The 21,471-nt window shown below is 38.9% G+C and overlaps 1 protein-coding gene across 1 annotated transcript; it reads left to right on the top strand.

Moving 5' to 3' along the window:
* The first annotated feature begins 6,492 nt into the window (after window positions 1-6,492).
* LOC122419316 (uncharacterized) lies at window positions 6,493-18,291 on the top strand. The gene is made up of 17 exons (XM_043433754.1): window positions 6,493-6,839; window positions 6,901-7,053; window positions 7,274-7,332; window positions 7,413-7,554; window positions 7,743-7,910; window positions 8,207-8,353; window positions 8,565-8,638; window positions 12,771-12,918; window positions 13,010-13,068; window positions 13,910-14,051; window positions 14,133-14,297; window positions 14,384-14,524; window positions 15,713-15,943; window positions 16,052-16,110; window positions 16,252-16,393; window positions 16,478-16,645; window positions 17,936-18,291. The coding sequence occupies exons 2-17, from the start codon at window positions 6,913-6,915 to the stop codon at window positions 18,080-18,082; spliced, it is 2,133 nt and encodes a 710-aa protein (XP_043289689.1). The 5' UTR covers window positions 6,493-6,839; window positions 6,901-6,912; the 3' UTR covers window positions 18,083-18,291.
* The last annotated feature ends 3,180 nt before the right edge of the window (window positions 18,292-21,471 follow it).

Below are 21,471 nucleotides of genomic sequence, written 5' to 3'. Positions count from 1 at the left end.
TCTCACGCACGAGTCGACTCGGTCTTTCCGACCGGTAGTCGGAGAATGTCGGTGGGGTTGAAAAGGGTAGTGCAAACGGCTTCGCGACTGCGCTGTTTTTCCCAGCTCCTTCAATCTATTACCCTTCCAGCTATTTCCCTCTCTCTCTTTTTCTCCTCCTCGTCCTCCCCCCTGTACGTAGTCGGTCTCCTTTTCTTCCGGCAACTTGGGCTCTCTCGTCGCTTTCGAACCCGTCAAACCAACAACTAGCTACAGAGACGGGGGTAAGAGAAGGACAAACGGGCTGAATGTCATAGCGAGGGGATGCATATGACAGATTGTAAGTGGTACGGGAACGCAGATATATCATCGCATCACTTTGTGCCTCTCGTTACGTTTTATTAAGCAAGTATCAAATGTTGGTTGCACTGCCTCAGCTCCGTGGGTGACCTTCAACCTCTCGGACAACATGCTTGCGCTGATGAACCCATCATATTTCTCGAAGGACTCTCAGCTTAATTTATTGCAAGCATCCCACCAGGAGCGATATTTCAGAATGTTATACGGTCTTATTGCACTAACCTTACGGTGCAACGGAAATACTGATGTGATGAACATTTGGTCTGGATGGATGTTAATGTATTCTTAGGACGTGGCATTAATGGATGTAACGATACGGATAATGACTGTACACTACGCGTTATACGGTGGTGCGCATGGAGCTTGCTATCAGAACGTTCGTACATGCTCGTTTTATGCCAGTATAATTGAGGTAGGAAAATACATACTTCCGCTTGAAATTCTAAACTACGAGCAACCAACGCTCTTCAGCTACAGCTGACTATTGCGACGAATAACACTGGTTTCGTGCACCTCGGCGTATCATGTTTTAATTATGTAATTATTGACTTCTAAAAACGAGATAATCCTAATGCTATTGCGATCACGTTTCACTGATAATGTTACTTGTGGCGTGTAGGCGAGCAGCATTCGTGGGAAATGAAATGACGTAGATGACGTAAGCATGGTTCCATCGAAGGTAGATCCAAAATAATGTTGGATACATTCGTACAAAAAATCATCCGTCAATTGTAATTTGGGATAACTTTAAATTGTTGATAGTACGTCGAGTGATAGCTCATAGCGTTGACGTTAGTATTTAGAGGACACGTTTAAGCACGCTTGCTCGTGAAGTGCTGGACAAGAGAACATTGCGTTTAACCGATGATTCCAAACGAATATTCTGGACGTAGCTGAGTCAAAATTAGGCGGAAAGTGTGATGCACCGTCGCCACGTATACTCTCGTCGTACTCGGTGACGGATTTTTTTCTTTCATGCAGCATAGGAATGCTGCGACGATAGAAAGCTTATACAAGGGGAACGAGAATAGTGCCAACGTGTGTACTGGATTTAGTGCACGTGCGCAACGCCACCTTCCTGTATAATGTATCATGGTATGCTATGTACAGCTACCATGCGATATAAGCAGCAACGGACTTTCTTCCACCTCTTTGGCGTGTCCTCCAAGTTTTCCTATATTTTTTTCTCGCAGTATCCCATGTACTCCATGGAAGCTCACATACGCGTATCCTCCTATTATGTCTACGTATCTACAGCACACTCGTAACTACAAATATACCCCGCGTGTGTATCATCAACATGGATTCAATAAAGAGAAGGCTGGGAATCTGGTTCCTGAGACGGCAACGTTGACTCTGGGTATCCCCGTGCCCAGCTGAGTGCTCCCACGATAAAAATACATACGTTTCTCCCTGCCAGGAAGGTAGAATGGCGGCGCACATTTGGCCTTTCCTCTCTACTGTTCCTTCTGTTCTATTTCTCTCTCTCTCTCTCTCTCTCTCTCTCTCCATCCTTTTCCTATAAGCGTGGTTTTTAGTTACTGGTACAGCTTCGAGGAAATTTTATTTTCTATCCGGTGCAAAAAACAAGACGGCGAAATAGAACAAAGACGGCGAATGGAGACAGGAAAGGTCGCGAGCCGACATATTTGGACAGTTCAAATGTCATACGGGGCATCCAACTTTACAATATCATTGGATATTTTGTAGATTTCTATCTTCGTTTTACATTATCTTATATTTTAGCGGCCTTCTGGTATTTCTTTTCTCCAAAATATATATGCAGTCGAACGGCAGACGTGGCCGCTGCACCTCATAACCCGCACGTTCTCCCGTTTGACTTGCAACAGACGTTCCCTACAGCTTCCTGACCCTCGTTCAATGGCGAGAGCACTGGAATATATACACAGCAACGAATAGTGAATCACGAAAGACATGCTAAAATGATTGAAAATAAATAGTAACATTTTGATTTATCGTTTGTCCAGCCTTTCACCTGATATGCCCGTAAAATATATTGGGATACAGAATTTCGGAGAGAAATTCACTTCAGTTCAGTAAATTGCAATCTAAAAAAAAAGCCTGAAATGTAATTATATAGACACACTAGTGTTTGTGTGTGTGTGTGTACGATAAAAGTTTCGATATTTTGGAATTGAAGCTTTTGAGCTAGGATCAGAAAGGAAAGCTAGATTCGGACGTGAAGCTCATACAGGGCGAAAGCTCCACCGTCGACAAAGCTGTACCAAACGTTCAATGTAGATATTTACATCGTAGGCACACTAGATAGGATCGCTTTTCTTTTCATGGTGCACGTTCACGGACACAAGTGCCAATTGAGGGAGCCTATAATTCGTCGATATATCGAGAGAGGACTCAAATCTAAATCGCCTAGGGTACACAGTGAGCTCGTCGTTCGGGCAAACCGCATTGAAAACCACGTTTCACCAGACATACACGGATTTGCCAGCTATAGAGTCGATATCTATACGCGTACCTACAACCAGTGCACACGTATTTGAGTAAATGTTACTGTAAATACACACGTATACATATATAATACATGAAATGTACACAATATCGTTGAATGAAGGTATGGCGGGTTTTCGCGCGCACGCGAATGCAAGTGTATGTATGCACAGCGTGTATCGTACATCCAACTCTTCCTGTGTATCCCCGCGACGTGTTTGCCCTCAATTTGTGAACGAGACCAGCCACAGCTATGTAATGAGCTGCAAACAACGAAATAGTGCATCGTTTCACGCTCGCGGGACTCGCTCGATACTATCCTCGGATTTGAAAAGCTCCGCAGCTGTGTCGTTGCTCCGCGTTGTATACTTCCTTCTCTATAGAAAATGTACAAACAGTCTGCAACGAGTTGTTCAAATTTAGCGTCATACCATCTGACTCGAGGGAAAAAAACTCCACCTTTCCTCAAACATTATTCTCGCACAATACAGAAATTCTTCATTAACGAGAGTATACAATGCAATAAAAGATCAACCGATCTATCATGTTTCGAGCATCACTCAAGAGAACAATAATTCACTGAAATGCATCAAACGGCGTTAAATTGATCACTCGCGTCGATCGCCTCTATTTATAGTGAACTCGTATACAGCCATATTCATTCAGAAGCGCAAAAATTTCGTGAGCTTCTCTGTACTCGTGCATCCTGTAATCACGACTATTTACCTTACAATGTAGCATATCCGGAGCATGCAATATTAACGGTTCGGGTGGTAAATGCACTCTGGTAAATGACCGGAAGAACCTCCGCTTGTGACTTCGAATATCGATAAAGCGCTGGTTTGCGGTCAGTTACATCGATTTATCATCGTTCCCTGAAATTAATAATTTTGCTTTATCCAATTAAATGCATATATTCATTAAACGCTCATATTTTACTTGATGTCCTTCTGTCCTTCAATTTTATCGTCATTCCAATCTCTCTCAAGCGTATCATTTTATCCCAGTACACTCGTTTTTTATCTGTTACGCTTTTTTATCATAAAAAGGGTCTTGAGATTTTGGCCGACAAAACTATTAATCAAGGTTTAGTGGATCCCGGCCTGTTTCCTTGGAAAACATTCTATTCCTCCAGGCACACAACGACGCTGAAGTTTGCAACGTTGGAGTCCAACGAAATGACCTAAAAGAACCCTCGAATAATTCCAGTAAATCTACAATTTTGTTTCCTGCCCAACTCGTAATTCTTCAATCAACATCAATGATTCGTAAAATAAAAAAAAAAAAATTATGAATTACAAATATTTTTTCCGTTCGTTTCGTTGGACTCCGACGTTGCAAACTTCAGCGTTGTGGCATACACACGATTTTTATTTCACATTCACTTGGTGCCATGGATAAAGGTGAGGAAAGAAAATGATGGAGTGTGCGCGATTGCTATTCTTTCATTGCAGATGGTTACAATTTTGTAAAAAACTCGAAGTTGGTGATGAAGAGAAAAACGTATGAAATGAGGTGCCAGTGGTGCGTGCGTTTTCCACAAACAAAAGAAAAATAAACAACTCCATACACCAAATGCAGTCGCAGATGTTGCGTTTTCGGAGCGCCCATCAATGAAAAGTCAGCTTTCAAATATCGATCGCAGTTGAACAATATACGAAGGCATACAAACTCGTGTACATTCCACGGCCTCTCGTGAAATACTGTACATTTTCCAGCATGTGTCACGAAAGATCCTTGAAAAAGCGTGGCAATTGCGGATGGCTGACGTATCGAGTTCCATACGCAATAGTTCTGCCCCGTGCTCTCGACCAATATCAGAGAAAACGTCGCGCTTTTCAAATCTCAATAGAAACAAGCTATTTGCTTAAAATTCGTGTGACATCGTCCCCATCTGCAATACGAAAGTGTGTTGGCACGAGGCAAGCGATGAGGACCCAGTATATATATAATAACGGTGAAATATGATTTTCAACCAGCTTGGAAAAATGAACTCGCTACTCATGACGGAAAACGAGTAGCGAAGTTTTGTGTCGCAAATTTTAATCCTCTGCTCACACCGGAAGTGAAGCATGAGCGTGACACGAGCGTCAGTCCATCTGAATTTAATGATAAGACGACCCGGACACTCGATGATTCGTGACCTTTCGTGAATACACGAAGGAGAGCGAACATGCTGGGATTTCTCTAAACTCCCGCTCCGCCGGCCGCTTTCATGGGCGTTTGTGAATATAACGCATATACATCACCCTCCTGAGATTTTTCTACCCCCGGGCGAGGTCGATCGTCCGAAGCGCTTGCGTGAACGTATGCGAGACATTGAGCGTGTAATTAGCTACCGTATTTAATTATAACGCTATGCACGCGGACGTGCTAAGCGTATTTAATTCCACCAGAACTGAAAGCCGTATTTTTGTACTATTTTTAATGGGTTCGGTTATACGGATAAACCAACGTGGGAAAAATGTCGTTCACACTCGATTCTCTCTTCTGCTTTTCCCTACGTCAAAAATAATGTCTCTTCGTCTATTCATAGACGCTTTAGTAATGCAAAGACAATTGCTTGGTGCCCTCATTACAATGAGAGATTTACAGTGCCAGTGTTCGTGGAAGGACGAAATCTTTTGTACCTTAAAAATATTCATGTTTTATAAATTAACACATTAACGTTGGGTAAAAGCAGTTTTTCGAGTATAACATTCATTTATTCCAGTACACGATTCATGAGACATCACCATGTGAATATTTGCTACTAAATTCAACGTTTCGTCCTACATGAATGCAATGAAATGCAACAGATATTAAGCCGTAATGTAATGTATAAAAATTCATAACATAAACTTTTTAAGTGCGCTCAATTGGCTGTTTAATTACATTCGTTTTTGTATTCGATTGGGTCAGCACGAGGACGTCAATCAATTATGATTATAACCCTGCCCGAACGTGTATTCTTTTTTCGGAATATTTTTTTCCATTCATGAGGAAGGATGAACAATAAAAGCATTTTTAATGGAGTTGTATTCGTGGGATATAAAGCATACCTTTTTCAATGACGAATGCAAACGTAGAATGAAACGGCATCTATAATAGAATCATCAATGTAAAGAATTCCCATACCGAAAAAATGTTCTTCAAAATAAACGTGAATATTTCCCATTCTTTCCCTTGATAAAACGAGATTCCAAAGACTGAAGGGGAAGATAATCACTGAATAAATATAGGTAGTTTAATTGAACGAAAGAATCATTAACAAAAGAAACGAATATACAATAAAATTTCCTACATATAAATTTCTACATATAACTACTTTGTCTTTATTTCAACGCAATTTTCAATTACCGAGAATCAATGTTCTATCAATCTCAAATGATTAAAATAAACGTATTTCAGAATCATAATTAATATTATCATTCACACACTTGAAAATTTTCGCATTGTTCATCTGAATGAACAGTTGTTACGATGCGGTATCTATAAGGTGACATTGCTGACGTCACTCAATGTATTGTAGGAACTTCGTCTCTTACCCCCGCCCTCTAAAAAGATTTAGCAACAATTTGGTATGTACTTTTTACCTGACTATATTCGAAGTGAAGAGGATCGGCGCACGTTGCGCTGCTTTGACTCGAACTCATTGTTTGGCACCATTGCCATGGTTACGTACGATTGAGGAACGCGAACATATCATTTCGCTGTCTATACGCAGGCCTCGAACGTTGTTCATCCACTTAAAACTGTCCATATCAGTGTTCCGCGTTATCAACGTTTTTCAAGCTTTGTACAGAATTGAACTTGCCCAGCTCTCCTTGCTTATTCGTTGTCGACATCTTTATAATTTACTGTCGATCCCGAGTGTTTGCGAGTTCGATACTCCCTTGCTGTACATTGATGGATAACCTTGCCACGGATCAGTGACGAGCGACGCAGTATTTCATCAGTTCTCCACGACTGTTTCGTTTATCCGATACAGCTCACGTTGGTGTCGGACCCTCGTTTGGAACAGACTGACTTGGCACAGTCCAATAGCCAGGGTACGGACAAGAAATTCGTTTTCTCTCGAGTATCTTTGAACTAATCGTTTAAGCGTTACAGACACTCTGAGAAATGACGGTTGACCTTTATTACGTGCCGATAAGTCCACCTGCTCGGATGGTCATGATGCTCGCGAAAGCTCTCGGGGTCCATCTCAATCTCAAACCGATTGACATTTTCAATGGTGAACATATGCAGCCCGAATACCGCAAGGTAAAGTTTTGCCAAATTGCGAGTCAAATTGAAGGCAAATGATCATAGAATTCCACTCAATTTTTAGCTTCAATCCAGTTAAAGGAGTCCGATTTCTTTTTTGAAAAATTATCCACTGGAAGTGAACTTGCGTTGGACGAAGTTCCAATAAAAATACCTTTTGACGTCCTCCGTACTCTTGTTCCATACTATGCTCATATCTTGCCCATTATTATCGTAGATAAACCCTCAGAAAACCATACCAGCATTGGATGACAATGGGTTCGTTCTTTCCGAAAGGTTCGTAATGCTTCCTCTAAAATCGTTGTCACCATTTACATAGTGTCTCAAACAGTCATGATATTATTTGAATGACACAGCCGAGCAATAATGGGTTACCTCGTGAACAAATATGCCAAGAACGACTCCTTGTATCCCAAGAATCCGCAAACAAAAGGGATTGTGGATCAAAGACTTTTTTTCGATACCGAAAAATTGTATGGCAACATTTTCAAATGCTGGGTAAGTTTATGAGGCACATTTCCTTGACGTAGATGAACGATTCTACTAACTAGAGAATTAGTTTGTTTTCATAAAAAAAGTCTTTCGTTTTAACGTCGTGTGCATGTTCTGCCATGTAGTCATCGAGAAGTCGACGATATTACAAATGATCGAATGTCTATATATTTTTTGAGACGTGAAATTTGAAGTTTCCAGTGGCTTTCAAGATGGCAAGTACAGTGGACGAGAAAGACGTCCAAGCGGTTGAAAAATCCTTCGAGATACTAAATGTTTTTCTCGAAAATAACGATCACGTTGCTGGCGAAAACTTGACTATTGCCGACTTCAGCATTCTCGTTAGTGTCAGCATGGCCGAGGTACGTTCTCGCGAAGGTTCAACTACCATCAATTACTTTAACTAGCTTTACCTCGTTACTAGATTACTTGTTGAAAACAACGTTCTTGTGTCGCGCAGTTTGGTAGAATTAACGATAACAAGCATGTTATGCTCCATCTAGCCGAGCTTGATCGTTTACTTAGTAAATTTGTATAAGCTTCTGCAGTCTGGAATCTCATACTCGAGCCACAGGGATTAGAGGATGAAAAAAACATTCGATAAAGCTTCTGAAAGGCTAAAATGGAAAAACAATCACTTTTAAAACACGTTTTTCAGATTTTCGGCTTTGACGTTGCTCGCTACGACAATGTCGCAGGTTGGTACGAACGTTGTAAAGAGGAGACGTCCAAATATGGCTACGAAGAATTTATCGATGCGTCTTCACAGATTGGTGAATTTTATCGTGCAAATATTGAAACTTCTTAGGCGTAACGCGTTGAAAATGGAATGATCCCAAGGTTTACTCTGAGGCATTTAAACATTTAAATTTTATCGTGTAGACTTGATAAAGTGTAAATTGAATAAATAAGCATTCTAATGTCTATCGACAGATAGCACAGATACCTTGACGTTAATCCTCGACGAATTTTCATTATAGCGATTATTCTATTGACACCCATGTTAAAACCATCAGAGGGCTAAGCCTTCCAAGAAAGTGATACGAAAATCATTTCTTGATGGGAACGGGGTCACGCTGAAGGATCTTCGGTGACACTGAACCGTATTTCACAGTGACGTTGAACGAAGGAAGAAGGAGCCACAGGCGACAAGGGTGGCTGGCGGCTGCCTGAGACGCGCCGTTACTCTGCTACCGCAGACAGTTCGGCTTCTTCTCATTTTTGTTCGTGTTCAGTGATCCCAGTGGACCAAAAAAGAGAAGCCTTTACCGCGGCTGGCTGTGAACACTCGAAGGACGTGAATCGCTTCTCTCCGGCATCAAGCTTTTCCTTCACCCTCGTATAACCATTAGTATTTTAAGCTCAATGCACGTACCACCCGACATGCCTCACGTATTACATTTGGCCTGACCCTCGACCTTCTTCAAGCCCGGTAATAATATAAAAAAGATTCTCTAATCATGATAGAGCAATGCTTTAGTGCTTCCTTAAAATGTTGAGAATATTTGTCAAAGAATCTATTGAGATGTTCAAGATCCACTGGAATATTAAACGAAACGATGAAGAATCGTGCTTTTTATGAGTAAGACCCTCGTTAAAAGAAGCTTGTTTTCGAACCTCCATTGCTTCACAGTACTCAAAGGAGAGATTAAGGTCAGGCCACGCGATGAAAGAACATGCGACGAGAAAAAGAGAGCATTCAAAAAATGGTAAATCTTCTCTGTACATATTTATGGGGAAAAAAACCACCAACGGAGCATCCATGGTTTCATATCGCACGTCAGAATACCAGAAGACGTTAATTACATTTTTTATTCGCGCACTTATTTGAATTGTTAATTGAAAATGTTCACTTCTATACCGAGCAAGTCTGTGTCTTTTCATGTTATTGGATTTTCATCAGAATCTCGTCAAAATTAAAAATACATATTTTTCAATGCAGCGTGAACTCGACACAAAATTTAATGCTTGAAGTGACACCAACGAAACCTTATTACAAGACTATTATGAACTTGATCGTTTTATTTTTATCAGTTCACTATCCATTGATTATTATTGGACTGCTCAGAAGCTTCTTCTCCAATGAATTTCACATTCCTCCTTGCTTACACTCCCTTTAAAGAAATGGTTTGCTAATTAATGATAGCGAGGAAGATAAGGAGAGAAACGAAAAGAAGGATCGCGTTGGGAAGTGGTTGGCCTTTCTTAAAGCAGCTTCCACTCGCTCAGTTTCTGTAGACTGTACGAACAAGGAGTGACTGCAGTTCCTCTCTGGCGATTCCATTAAGACTTGGATAGTAGTAACCCGGCGGTTTCTCAAGGACCGAAAGGAGAAAGAATCCAACTCTGTGAGGTTTCTCCAATTATTCCTTTCTCGTCCTATATGAAAGAGTTAGTACTGACGCGCTCCAGTCGATGTCACGAGCAATGCTGAGTAGCTTTCTCGATGACGAAACTCCAAACACTTCAGAAGGCTTTTCGATGATAATAAAACAGATGTCATCCGGCTGAGGCTTAATGGAGCAAAAAATACGGACTAACAGCAAGCGTTGCAATTGCGCTAGCGGGATAAATTAGAATAACTAAAATTCACCGAGTCTGGGAAATCTAGGGAGCTGCAATAAAATCATATAAGGAAAGAAAAGAGGACATGAAATAGGAGAGGAGAGCGAGAACGAAATAGCGCTGTTCCTCTTCCACGGTATCATATTTCCAATATCATTTCATTTTCAAAAAAATAAAAGAGACACATCGTATTATAAATGTTTCCTCTCGCAGCGCACTGTGGGATCGAGCGGTGCGTGGAGTTAATTAAGGACGAGCAAAGCACAGAGACAATAATAATAAAGGACGATGACGAATGAATCGCAAGATGACAAATTCATTGTTCTCGTTGTGCAACAGGATCAAAAATGAAATGCTGTGCACGAATGTTATTAATTTTCTAAAATCATTCGATAATATTGAAAGGTTTTAGGGTAAAAGTATTTTCAAAGAAGGTCGGTAGAAACTCGATGAGCAAAAAAAGTGACATCAAATATCATGACATTGGTACACCAAACATTGCGAACTTCACACATCGCACTTTGGCACGCTGCAACAATGATATTTCAACAAGTTAAATTACTCGTGCTCCATATATTCGAGAAAAGGGAAATAAAATGATAGAGTGTGAAGAGGGATCCATGGAAAAATGAACCAGTAAGAGGCAGCTGCCGCGGCTCTCGAATAGCTACATTATTGATGGAAGCTGCGTGGAACAGCACACTGTCTTTCCCGTCTGGTTTCACGACAAATATGCTACTTTTCAAGGCTCTGGCGGATCGCTCACGCTCGAGCTCCTTTCACTTTAGCTGGTGAACTATGTGGTCGTTTGTCTCGGACAGTCAGGAATAGAAGAACATTCCTAACGAATATCGATGTATTTTTCCACTCCTTAGAACGGCTGACTTCATTAATGAACTACTGGCACATCTGCATCTTTCAGAATGATAATGAAATCTTGCCACAAGCTGATAACTTCCGGGACGCGAGGGTGCTTATGAAATTGATCGAGCTCTTGAAATCTCGAAGCAGGAATTCGGATGCCATGGTCCGACGTCCACCGGCCATTGGTTCTATTCTTAATACCTCACATTACGAGGCTAGATTTCATTTTATTTTCGAATGAAAAAAACCCACTGACTCACACTGACACATGTATCGCCAAGACGATTCGTGTTCTCACATCTAATACGTTTATCTCAAACATAACGAGATATTTTCGAAATTGTTATGGCCTCAGGGAAAACCCACCATCTGCGAATCCTCCGGATCGACGCGTTCTGGAGGTTCGCGCTATTTTGTTCAGGTTGCGCATTTGGTAAAATTATTTTTAGTTTTTTATTTTTCTCTTTTCATAATTTGCCTTTCGGAAATGTAGGTAGCTCCTGTGTATGAAAATTTCCACAGTAGCTTGAAGAATTTCGATGTTTGCCTATTAAAACCTCGCTTATCTTGAGCGATACGTTAAATCGGTAAGAACGTACAATGTAGGTTACGTCTAAAGAATGCAGACGTTGGGAGAATGACCTCGAAAGCAGCGTGCAACAACTTAGTATCAGTGAGGTTACGCTCAATTATGCTCAGTATCAATGAAGTATAATGTATTTGAGAAATTCTGAAGTTCTATAAAGTGGTCACAGTCTTTACCCGATTACCTTAATTATCAGCATAAAATAGTCCGTGAATTCATGAAAAGACTTTTACACGAACACTTTTAAAATGTAAACGCGTGAGGACTCATTCGTTCTAGCACGTGTATGAGAGTTGAATAAATTTTATTAGTCTTTGAATAATGATGTATTACTTTCGTTGTAATACGCCTTTTGTTGCTGGTGATCGCTGCTAAACCGTCTTCCCGTTAGTCATCGTAGTGACGGAAAAAACGTTATTCCTCTTGTTTTAATTGTAGCTGTGATATATGAATAAGCTGGTTACATTGGTGTAGGTTGCCACGTCAGCACTGATGTTCCATTAAGAAAGGACTTGGGTCTCCGTTAAGCGAGAGAGGTTCAGTAGTCGATCGACTATACTCCAAGCAATACGCATCTAAAGTTACTCCATCATTAAGAATTTTGTGGTGTTGTTGCAGCCAGCAATAAACTGTTGAAGGTTTGAGTCCTCGAAGCATTTTTATTGAGGATTTATTAAAAATTATTGGGAGCCTTTCAATTCATGAATTTTGAGAGAGACATCGCGAATGTCAAATGAAGCTCTGCGTAAAATATTCACTTATGAGTTTACAGTTGTTTATTATTCATTTCGAGAACGGATCTGACATTCATTTTGTTGTTTCATATTTATATTACTGATAAAAGGCAATCAATTAACACATATTTGATGAAAAATGTAATTAAATATAAATTCGATTCTGTATGGAAAATTTATTCTCAGACAACCGTTACATCCGTATAATTCATGAATAATGTAATCCTCAAACGGAAAGAGGTCATTTGTAGATTTATTTAATTAACGTGCTGTTCAACATTCGCATTCAGCCGGAGTACCATTGTAACATAAGTAATAAAAATAACTGATTTATGAATTTCTCACTAATTAATTTATGCCTCCGTTTCGCGATACATCGCGAATAATTAAAAATTCCATTGATCATTAAACAGAGATAATAATTTAATTTCGAGAGAGGTAGATTGTTCATAGTGATGATATATGAATTTCAGAATCAAAATGCCAATTGACCTGTACCACGTTCCGGGGAGCAAGCCATGCCGGGCAGTTCGACTGGCAGCCGCCGCCCTGGGTGTCGATCTCAATTTGAAGCACGTTGATCTCATGCACGGCGAACATCTTAAGCCCGAATTTCTCAAGGTTTTTATTTTTCTATTGTCAGATTTAACTGTTCTTTTGTCCATAATTGCAAGAATGAGAAATATGAATGGCGTTTTTCATTGGATTTCAGCTCAATCCACAGCACACTATCCCCACCATTGACGATAATGGATTTCACTTATGGGAAAGGTGAGTTTACGCATCATAAAAAACTATTTCAATCTACGTAGTCTCGTAAATAATATTTCCAGCAAAAACTTTTTGAAAGTGGGAAAGTTACGCCAAGTATTAAAAAGTTGCAACCTTGTTGATAAAAATATTTATTATATTACTTCCTCTAATTATTTATTTATTCTGTTTGTTTACAAAAATATAAAATCATATCAATTCAATCAAGCTAAGTAACTAGTGATGTTTGTTTAATTTTTTTCTTTTTAAAATTTAGAAAAAAATTCAAGCTTTTAAACAAAAACTTGGCGTGCAAGGTTTTTCAAAATGTACCCAAGTTAACGATACACACCAGTTTCTCAAATTTTGCTATTTTACGTTTTTCTTGTTGTTCTTGCTCCTTCAACTCAAAATGAGTTCTCACCATCACCCTGTATCAGAGGCAAATTGAAGGAAACTTGAATTCAATTATATACGTAGGCACACGTGTATACATGCATTTAGCCTCGTGTTTATAATTTTTGAAATTTAAAGACTAAATAGTATACCGATTAAAATGAGTCCATTACTTTTGTTTGGATAATCAAGCTTCTACTTATATTTTAAGGAAGCTTTTTTATTACAATAATACATTTATCAGACTATTACATCCATTAAAATGACTTCGTTTACATTCGGTTTTACTGTTTTGATTACTTTCATTTTTCTGAATTTAGTGTTTATTTTAATGAAATAAAAAGCTCCTCAAAATCGTTGCTGCCACAGGCCTACGAGAAGTTTGTTAACCGAAATTATTCTGAACACTCATTAGTTTCCACTCACAATAAAACTGAGAGAATGACTGCTCAAATGTCCTTCACAGTCCAGCGATTATGGGCTATCTGGTTGAGCAGTATGGAAAAAACGATTCTCTCTATCCCAAGGACCCGAAACAACGAGCAGTTGTTAACCAAAGATTGTATTTTGACATGGGAACGCTCTACTTAGCCTTCAGCGAATATTACGTAGGTTCTTGTGTGCTTGTGTGCTGCTACTATAAGTGTCTCCAGAAACCACGAATGACCTTTGTTTTTTTTCTGTTCTAGTATCCAATGATTTTTTCCGGAGCACCGAAAGATCAGGCCAAGTATGATAAAATCAGCCAAGTGTTTGGGTTCTTTGACAAGTTTCTTGAAGGAAAGGATTACGCTGCTGGAAATCAATTAACTATCGCTGACTTTGCTCTTATCACGACCGTATCTAACTTTGAGGTAAATATGAAGCTTTGTCTTCATCATTTAGTGGTATCAGATGACTTTGCTACTAATTTATCATTCCCTGTGTCATGTCTGTACAGCTAATGGAATACGACTTCAGTCAATATGAAAATGTTACGAAGTGGGCATCCAAGATCAAGGCTGAAACCGTCAAGTATGAGGAAATTAACGGGGCGGGTCTTCAAGCATTTAAGGCATTGATTACCATGTTATCTAAGAAGTAAAGAGTTTGTAATTTTGTAATCCGTGCCAAGGAGCGTTGTGATTTTCCATCGTAAAGTGAGAATAAATAAAAAAGAAATTTAATAAAGTTGCATAAAAGTCGGTAGACCGGAAAGACACCGAATGGCTTTCTCTTTAAAATCCGGAAGTTTCCGTGACTCTTTCTTCTTGCGCAAAGAGAGAGTGGTTGCAAATTGCAATGCATAAGCGTTCCTGAGCTTCGGGTTGGAGATTTTCGGTTGCGTTGGTCGAGTATGTTTGTATATAAGAAAGATTGGTACACAAGGCAGCAGCTAGGATTCGGCGTTGACCATCCGCTTTGGGCTAACGCATGGAACTTTGATACGAGGTTGGCTCGTCGGTGGCTCTCCTGTGCTTCCTGTATAGCAATATTAGGATCACAGGACGTTATCAAGAGGAACGAGCGAGGCGAACGAGTTTGCTGCTGTGGGCGATATTTTGTGGTCGACTGAAGAAAGCAAAGCGGCGAGATACGGTAATTATCGAGCTTATCGCACGGGAGATTACTCGTGTGGAACGTTATTTCACCCACCAAATGGACGGCTTATTACGGCAAAGAGTGAAAACAAACTTTTCTCTCACGAACTTCCGGATTCCGCGATGTAAATCGGCTTTGTGACCAACTACCGAGTGTCCCAAATGCATGTTTATTGCGTAAAAACGCGGGCGTTTGAAGATAAGAACGAGCTTGCCAATCGCTCACTCGGGCCTCGAGCATTACTCATTTATTTTTTTATAACACCAGTTTTGAAAATTTCCAAGCGAAATTGTTAGCTGAATGGCTACACCTCGAGAATTCCTCTCATCCAGTGCTATTACCTCACAATTATCTTTCCTTACTAACGGCGGAAGTAATGCTCTGGAATCGGAAAATTGTTAACATCGACGAAACGATTCGTCAACGCTAACGGGAAATGTCTGTCAATAGCTCTTCCTAGCTTACTCCAATTATGAAACCGTTTACAGTTGGGCGTAGAATCAATAACGTTTCCGCCGCGTCATGCAGATTGGTGGAAGTACAAGTCGATGCGAAACGCCTTGTCTGTACATTTTTTCCCTGAGGAAATCCTCCCCTCGCTGGTTAAACGGCTGAAGGTTTGTTCTAGAAACATATATGCATTGGTGTATCGACTAGCCTGCGGCCATGGCTTTGTCATAGTTGAACTTCAGTGTACATCGAACCAGGTATCTCCGCGCGTTACCTCCTTCGTCGCTTCTTTCTTCGATATCTACGTATTTTCTTAATTTACCTAACGATGTCGTTAGACTTGTACTATTATCCAGCAAGTCCACCTTGTCGCGCAGTTATGTTAACCGCCGAAGCAATCGGTTTAACTCTTAACTACAAGTCTATAAGCGTGATGGCAGGTGAAAATCACACTCCCGAGTACGAACAGGTACGTAATCAAATTTTCGCTCATAAGCAGAGCTGCTCTTTATTTAATTATTCTCCGAGCTAAATGTTTTCCGCCCATGAAAATACAACGCTTCGCTCCATTTTACAGTTAAACCCACAAAAAACTATTCCGTTTTTAGTCGACGGTGATTATCGTTTGAATGAGAGGTCTGTTATTACTTTCCTATCCAATAATAATTATCACGCGCTAGTTTCTTTCTTATTCTCATGAGTTATAATAATGACTATTGTATTATGCCTGCGATTGTAACAGTAGAAAGTGGAACGGGTAATGAATTCATTTTGCAGTCGAGCCATTATGGGGTATTTGGTAGATCAGTACGGTAACAACGAACGTCTGTATCCGGCGAGTCCCGCGGCGCGGGCTCTTGTTAATCAACGCCTCTTCTTTGACATTGGCACATTGTACAAGAATATTGCAACGTATTATGTACGTACAAAATTTCAATTCGAGTTTCCGAAAATATCCCGACGTTTCGTCTATCTTATAATAACCAAATTTCACTCTCTCAAGTTCTCAGGATTCTTTGGATTGGAACTCAAAGATGCCTCGACAATTTATGAAAAAATGGAAGCTGCTTTTGAGATACTGGACACATATTTGGACAATCAGGAATACGTCACTGGACGGAATATGACAATAGCCGATTTTTCAATGATAGTCTCGGTCACTACGGCTCAAGTAATATTTTCTACATTTAAAAAAAAACTTCAGATACTCTTTATATTTCGTCTTCTATTGGTTTTTCAATATTCCATACCTGACCAACATTTTATCCATAAAGGCTCCCTGTTTAAGGTGGTTCATGCACGAAACGATTTTCTTAAGGTCTTAATATTTACTCAGAGTTTAAATGGCTAGTCGACTGACACGCATATCAATTTTAAAGAGTTTGTCTTATTAGTTATTTAGATAAACGTGTTTAAATATAAAAAAAAAATATACAGGGGTATAGGAACTGTGCGTAAAAAAATCATTTACTTTTCCGTAAAACGAATGAACGCTTCTTACGAAGCTCATGAAAAAGTACACAGTAGCAGTGAAGTATACAGTGAAGGTCAGGAAAAAAATTCGATTGTCTTACTAGTAACAAAAATATGTTATGTTAAAAATTGAACGAAATTGGTAAAACGAGCGCACTCGTAACCTCACATTTACTCATTTCGGTATTTTGTTTTTCCTTGGTTTGGGTCATTCCTGTCACAGTTTTCTGTCTTTTTATTAACACCTTTTTCTTGATTCATTTCTCTTTGTGTGTTCCCTTTGCGCTCTCTAAAACGATTTTTTACATAAAAAACTAAAGTATTTTAACCAAGGACGAATGAAATTTTGGGTTCTGTGAGTGATTGATCTCCGTTCGATTGATGGCTTGTAATTTCATTCGCCAAAAAATAAGTTGAAAAAATTTATTTACAATTTTGCATAAATAACTCTGACATTAATTTAAAGTGATAACATCTTGAATTAGGAAGTAAATATCGACCCAATTTGGACACCCATAACATGCAATCCTATGGGCATGATCTACTTTAAGAAATCACAAGTTTGAAAAGTGTCAGTTTATGAAACTACTGACGTAAGAGCTAAACGGTATCGATTAGGAACGGTCGATTCAAATTATAGCCATACGTTATAAAACCTTCTCGTACAAAAGTTTTATTGTAGTCTCTGCGATAGATTCGTTGGAAAGTATTCTTCAGTATTTTTTGATTAGTAAATCGCAAAAAAACTTACACGTTAATTGATTGATACTCCAAATTATTGATAAAATGATCATTAAGATTGGATCGATAGGGCAATCAATCGTGGAGTTCGTGAAATAAACTTTGTTGTTGCACACATTGAATTAAGCGTAACTATAATAGATGATAAATCTCCAACAGTAAATGGGCTGTAAAAATACATTTACACATCAATCGTTTCAAAAAATTCAATGACTTTTTAATAATTTTGCGAATGCAATTTCTCCAGGCCTTCGGATTCGACGTATCGCCGTACAAGAACGTTGAAGAATGGGTTGAAAGGATGAAAACTAGTGCGCCTGGCTATAGAACAGCCAACGGTGAAGGGCTGGAAATGCTAAAGAAAATGATAGACAGCAACGAAGAGACGGAGTAATCATGTTGACGGAACTTCGAGACGTGCGAAAATCTGATTATGGAAGTCATAGTTATTTTAGAGATGCCACAATTGTAAAGCTTTTTGCAAAACTATGTAAATCTACTAATTTTATTTTTTTTATTAATTAACTACGTTACTTAAGAATAATTATTTTGAAGTATCTCGTTCTACGATGTATCACGAAAAATATAAAATTAGTTCTAGAATGCTTTGCCAATGTTTGTCAATCGCGCATCACCTGATAACCTATAAAATTGCTGATCGATTCAACTTTCACTCTCCGATATTCAGCCCAACTCTGTCACACGTACACATAAAGAAATCATCACATCGTTGATAGTATTTATGGAGCTCACATAAATTCCAACGATTCGAAGGAATGGATCCATCATTTGATTGCCGGAACTGTCAGAGCTCACAGCTCTAAAATCTCTCTCTGGCAAACGGATCGTTTCGGAATTCCGAAAAGAAGAGACGATAAAGCTTTAACAAAAGGACAATGACGCTCGATATTTACTACATGCCTAGGAATAATGTATTCGTATAGCACAAACTTCAATACCCATTGCTGGTAGCTATCTTGCACTGAAGGTTTCAATAGCTGTTAAATTCTTGAAACAAGGAATAATTCAGATCCGAATCTGTAAAAATATGTTATTTTCATGAATTTAAACTTTATGTCTACATTTGACTCCTCGATTCGTTGTCACTTTCCAAGTCGTTTGTGGGTAATGCGGCGTCATTTTCCTTTTTATAGATCAATTACTCGTAATGGCAGGAAAAAGAGAAAAGAGAACGTACGTTTCCGAAGCATATAATAAAGGGAAGTGAAGTGGCAACCAGCAACTTGGTTTTCTATCGTACTAATGGTCGGTATCATATTTTTCACGAAAATCGTTTTAACGTATAAAGATTCCTTTTCTATTTTTTCCAAAAGTATAAATTCTGTAAGTCTGTAATGTGACTTTCTTCGTGAAGCTGAAAATAGTAAAAAATTACGTTACAAAAGATGGGCAATGGATCTGATAAGTTACTTAAAAATTTATCAAACGACATTACCTTTCGAGATCGTGTGTACGAGCCGATGGTAGGTTCAAGAACGCTGCTTTTTCAGCAGTCGGTAATCTCAATTCTATCTTAGTTACAACGACTCCTCATGGGTAAATAATTGAATATCCTGAAGTATCCTAAATGATAATTAGGGTAATATGGGGCAAAATAGACACTTAAGAATTTAAGCAAGTTTCATTGATGGTCTTTCAACTATTTTTGAGTCCCAAAATTGATGCCCAGTCCTTGTTTCCTAAATTTCGTAAAAAAAAAATTTCGGGGCAAAATGGACACGGCCCCGTAGAGGCATAAAAATCGAAAAACCGACATTTTTCGAAATACAGCCGTTCTAAGCGACTGTTCCCGAATAGAATGTCAACTCGATTATATGGGAAAAGAAATGGGACCACTCAGGCTCCATTTCTTGGATGTAAATGAAAAAAAATAAGTCAAATCTTATATCCCATTTCTGTCATGTTTTTGAGGAATGCAAAAAATCGACTTTGGGTCCATCGTGTTCGGGTATATTTGGTGTTCGTACTAGATCGGAGTCCCACCATTGATTCATAGTCCTAGTTTCCGGAATTTCTTAAAAAAAAATCACCGGGGCAAAACGGACACAGACTCTACGAGGCATAAAAATAGAAAAATCGACATTTTTCGAAATGTAACAGTTTAGCAGACAGAAAAAAAAGCTCACCAAGACAGCCAAGTCCTCGTCTTTTGAAGACGTTTGTTGCATTTTTTGCGAAGAGTTACATTCGTTGTCCTCCGAAGATTGGATTTACCGTGTAACATGCAAAAAATGGGCACACGCCTTGTGTACAAGTGTTGAAGATGAAAATGTCAGCTATGAGTGCAATTTTTGTAAAAAATGAATAAAAAACCTTTTTTCCTTATTCGTAGTTTGATTACTATTGTGGTTTTTAAAAATAAGTCAAAAAAGCGAATAGATAGTGAGAAAGTAGTTTGAGATCTATTTTGCTCTGAAACTTGAATTTTTTGGGGATGTCACCGTGGAATTCAACAATTTACCATGATTTATGGTCAGGACATGATTTGGAACCGAAAAAAAAATTTTATGCATTTTATGAAATTTCAGTTTCGGGAAAGTCCATTTTGCCCCGGAATTCAACTTTATGGGGCAAAATGGACACTGTGTCCGTTTTACCCCATATTACCCTATTTGGCAATGAGGATTCGGCGATTTTTTGTATTTCGTTTTCTATTTCAGATACTTTGTTGAACAATCTAGGAGCTTTTTCGCTATCGTGATAATTGTTTCGTTTACACACCGATGTGATTTTTTGACTAGAGATTCAAACGAGTATTTTGATTACTGAAGTTCGCAGTTTTGATAAAAAGAAATTGGCGAATCATTCGAGAAGAACATGCATGTGTATTTTATTTCAAACTGATCAGTACTTTGGTTCCGATAAACATTTCGATATGACCGAGAAAAAAACAATGACACAGATCTACCATCGACACCATCTCAATTATTCAGAAATTTTTGGGTTTTCTCATAATGCGTATGAAGCATGGATGAACACTTTTTATGCTAAAACAAAAATGCGAAATCGACCGTTGATTATATTTGAGTATATTCACAGTAAGAATTTCTGATTCGTTCAATCTGAAGAAATGTTAAGTAAATTCTTCATACAAGTTGGTTAATTTACTTCCACACATCGTCTGATGCAATGCTCATTGAATATTACAGTACTTCAGCTCTCGAGTGTATAAATAGAGAGTTAGCGAAAAGAGCAATACCACAAAAGCAATGAACCATACACAATAATTGATCCTAACGATTTGTATACTTCTTAATTGTAGCTTACCCGCTACTGAAAAACGAAAAACGAAAAATTTGAGTTTCACTGATCTTGACGTGAGAAAAATTCTACGGGGAAAAAATGTTGTGCTTTGTTACAATTTGAAGTTGAAGTTGAAGTTGAGAGGTCTAGCCTATGTTTGATAGCAGGAATCCTTGAGCACGCTACTTGAGCATTTATGACAAGAGTTTTCAATCGATAGGGACGACGGTAAGGACTGCACATTTTCAAACGATATATTCCTCGACATACTTCGGGAGATAAGACGATTCTGGATGAAGAAATTTCGTTGCTTATTAAATCGAATTTGCCCCTAATTCACATTGATCTGTTTTTTTTTGCTTAGATGAAGTCAAAACAATTGCCTCCACAAAACTAGCGACTGTTGACAATGGAACGGTTGTGTAGTTTTTTCAAAACCTTGGAGCATGGAAAGATCAAATCATTAGCGTTTGTACGGTTCGAAATTTTGAGAATTTGAGGAAAATCGTGTCCGCGCGA

This window comes from Venturia canescens, chromosome 1, assembly GCF_019457755.1.
Source record: "Venturia canescens isolate UGA chromosome 1, ASM1945775v1, whole genome shotgun sequence".
NCBI classification, from domain to species: domain Eukaryota; kingdom Metazoa; phylum Arthropoda; class Insecta; order Hymenoptera; family Ichneumonidae; genus Venturia; species Venturia canescens.
This window is presented reverse-complemented; position numbering and strand designations above follow the sequence as displayed.

Excerpts from the sequence above, each read along its gene's own strand:
- LOC122419316 (XM_043433754.1), top strand. The coding sequence starts at position 6,913 with ATGACGGTTGACCTTTATTACGTGCCGATAAGTCCACCTGCTCGGATG. Across the intron at positions 14,052-14,132 it reads TAGCCTTCAGCGAATATTAC|TATCCAATGATTTTTTCCGG; the intron begins GTAGGTTCTTGT and ends TTTCTGTTCTAG. Across the intron at positions 14,525-15,712 it reads TTACCATGTTATCTAAGAAG|TCAGTGTACATCGAACCAGG; the intron begins TAAAGAGTTTGT and ends CATAGTTGAACT.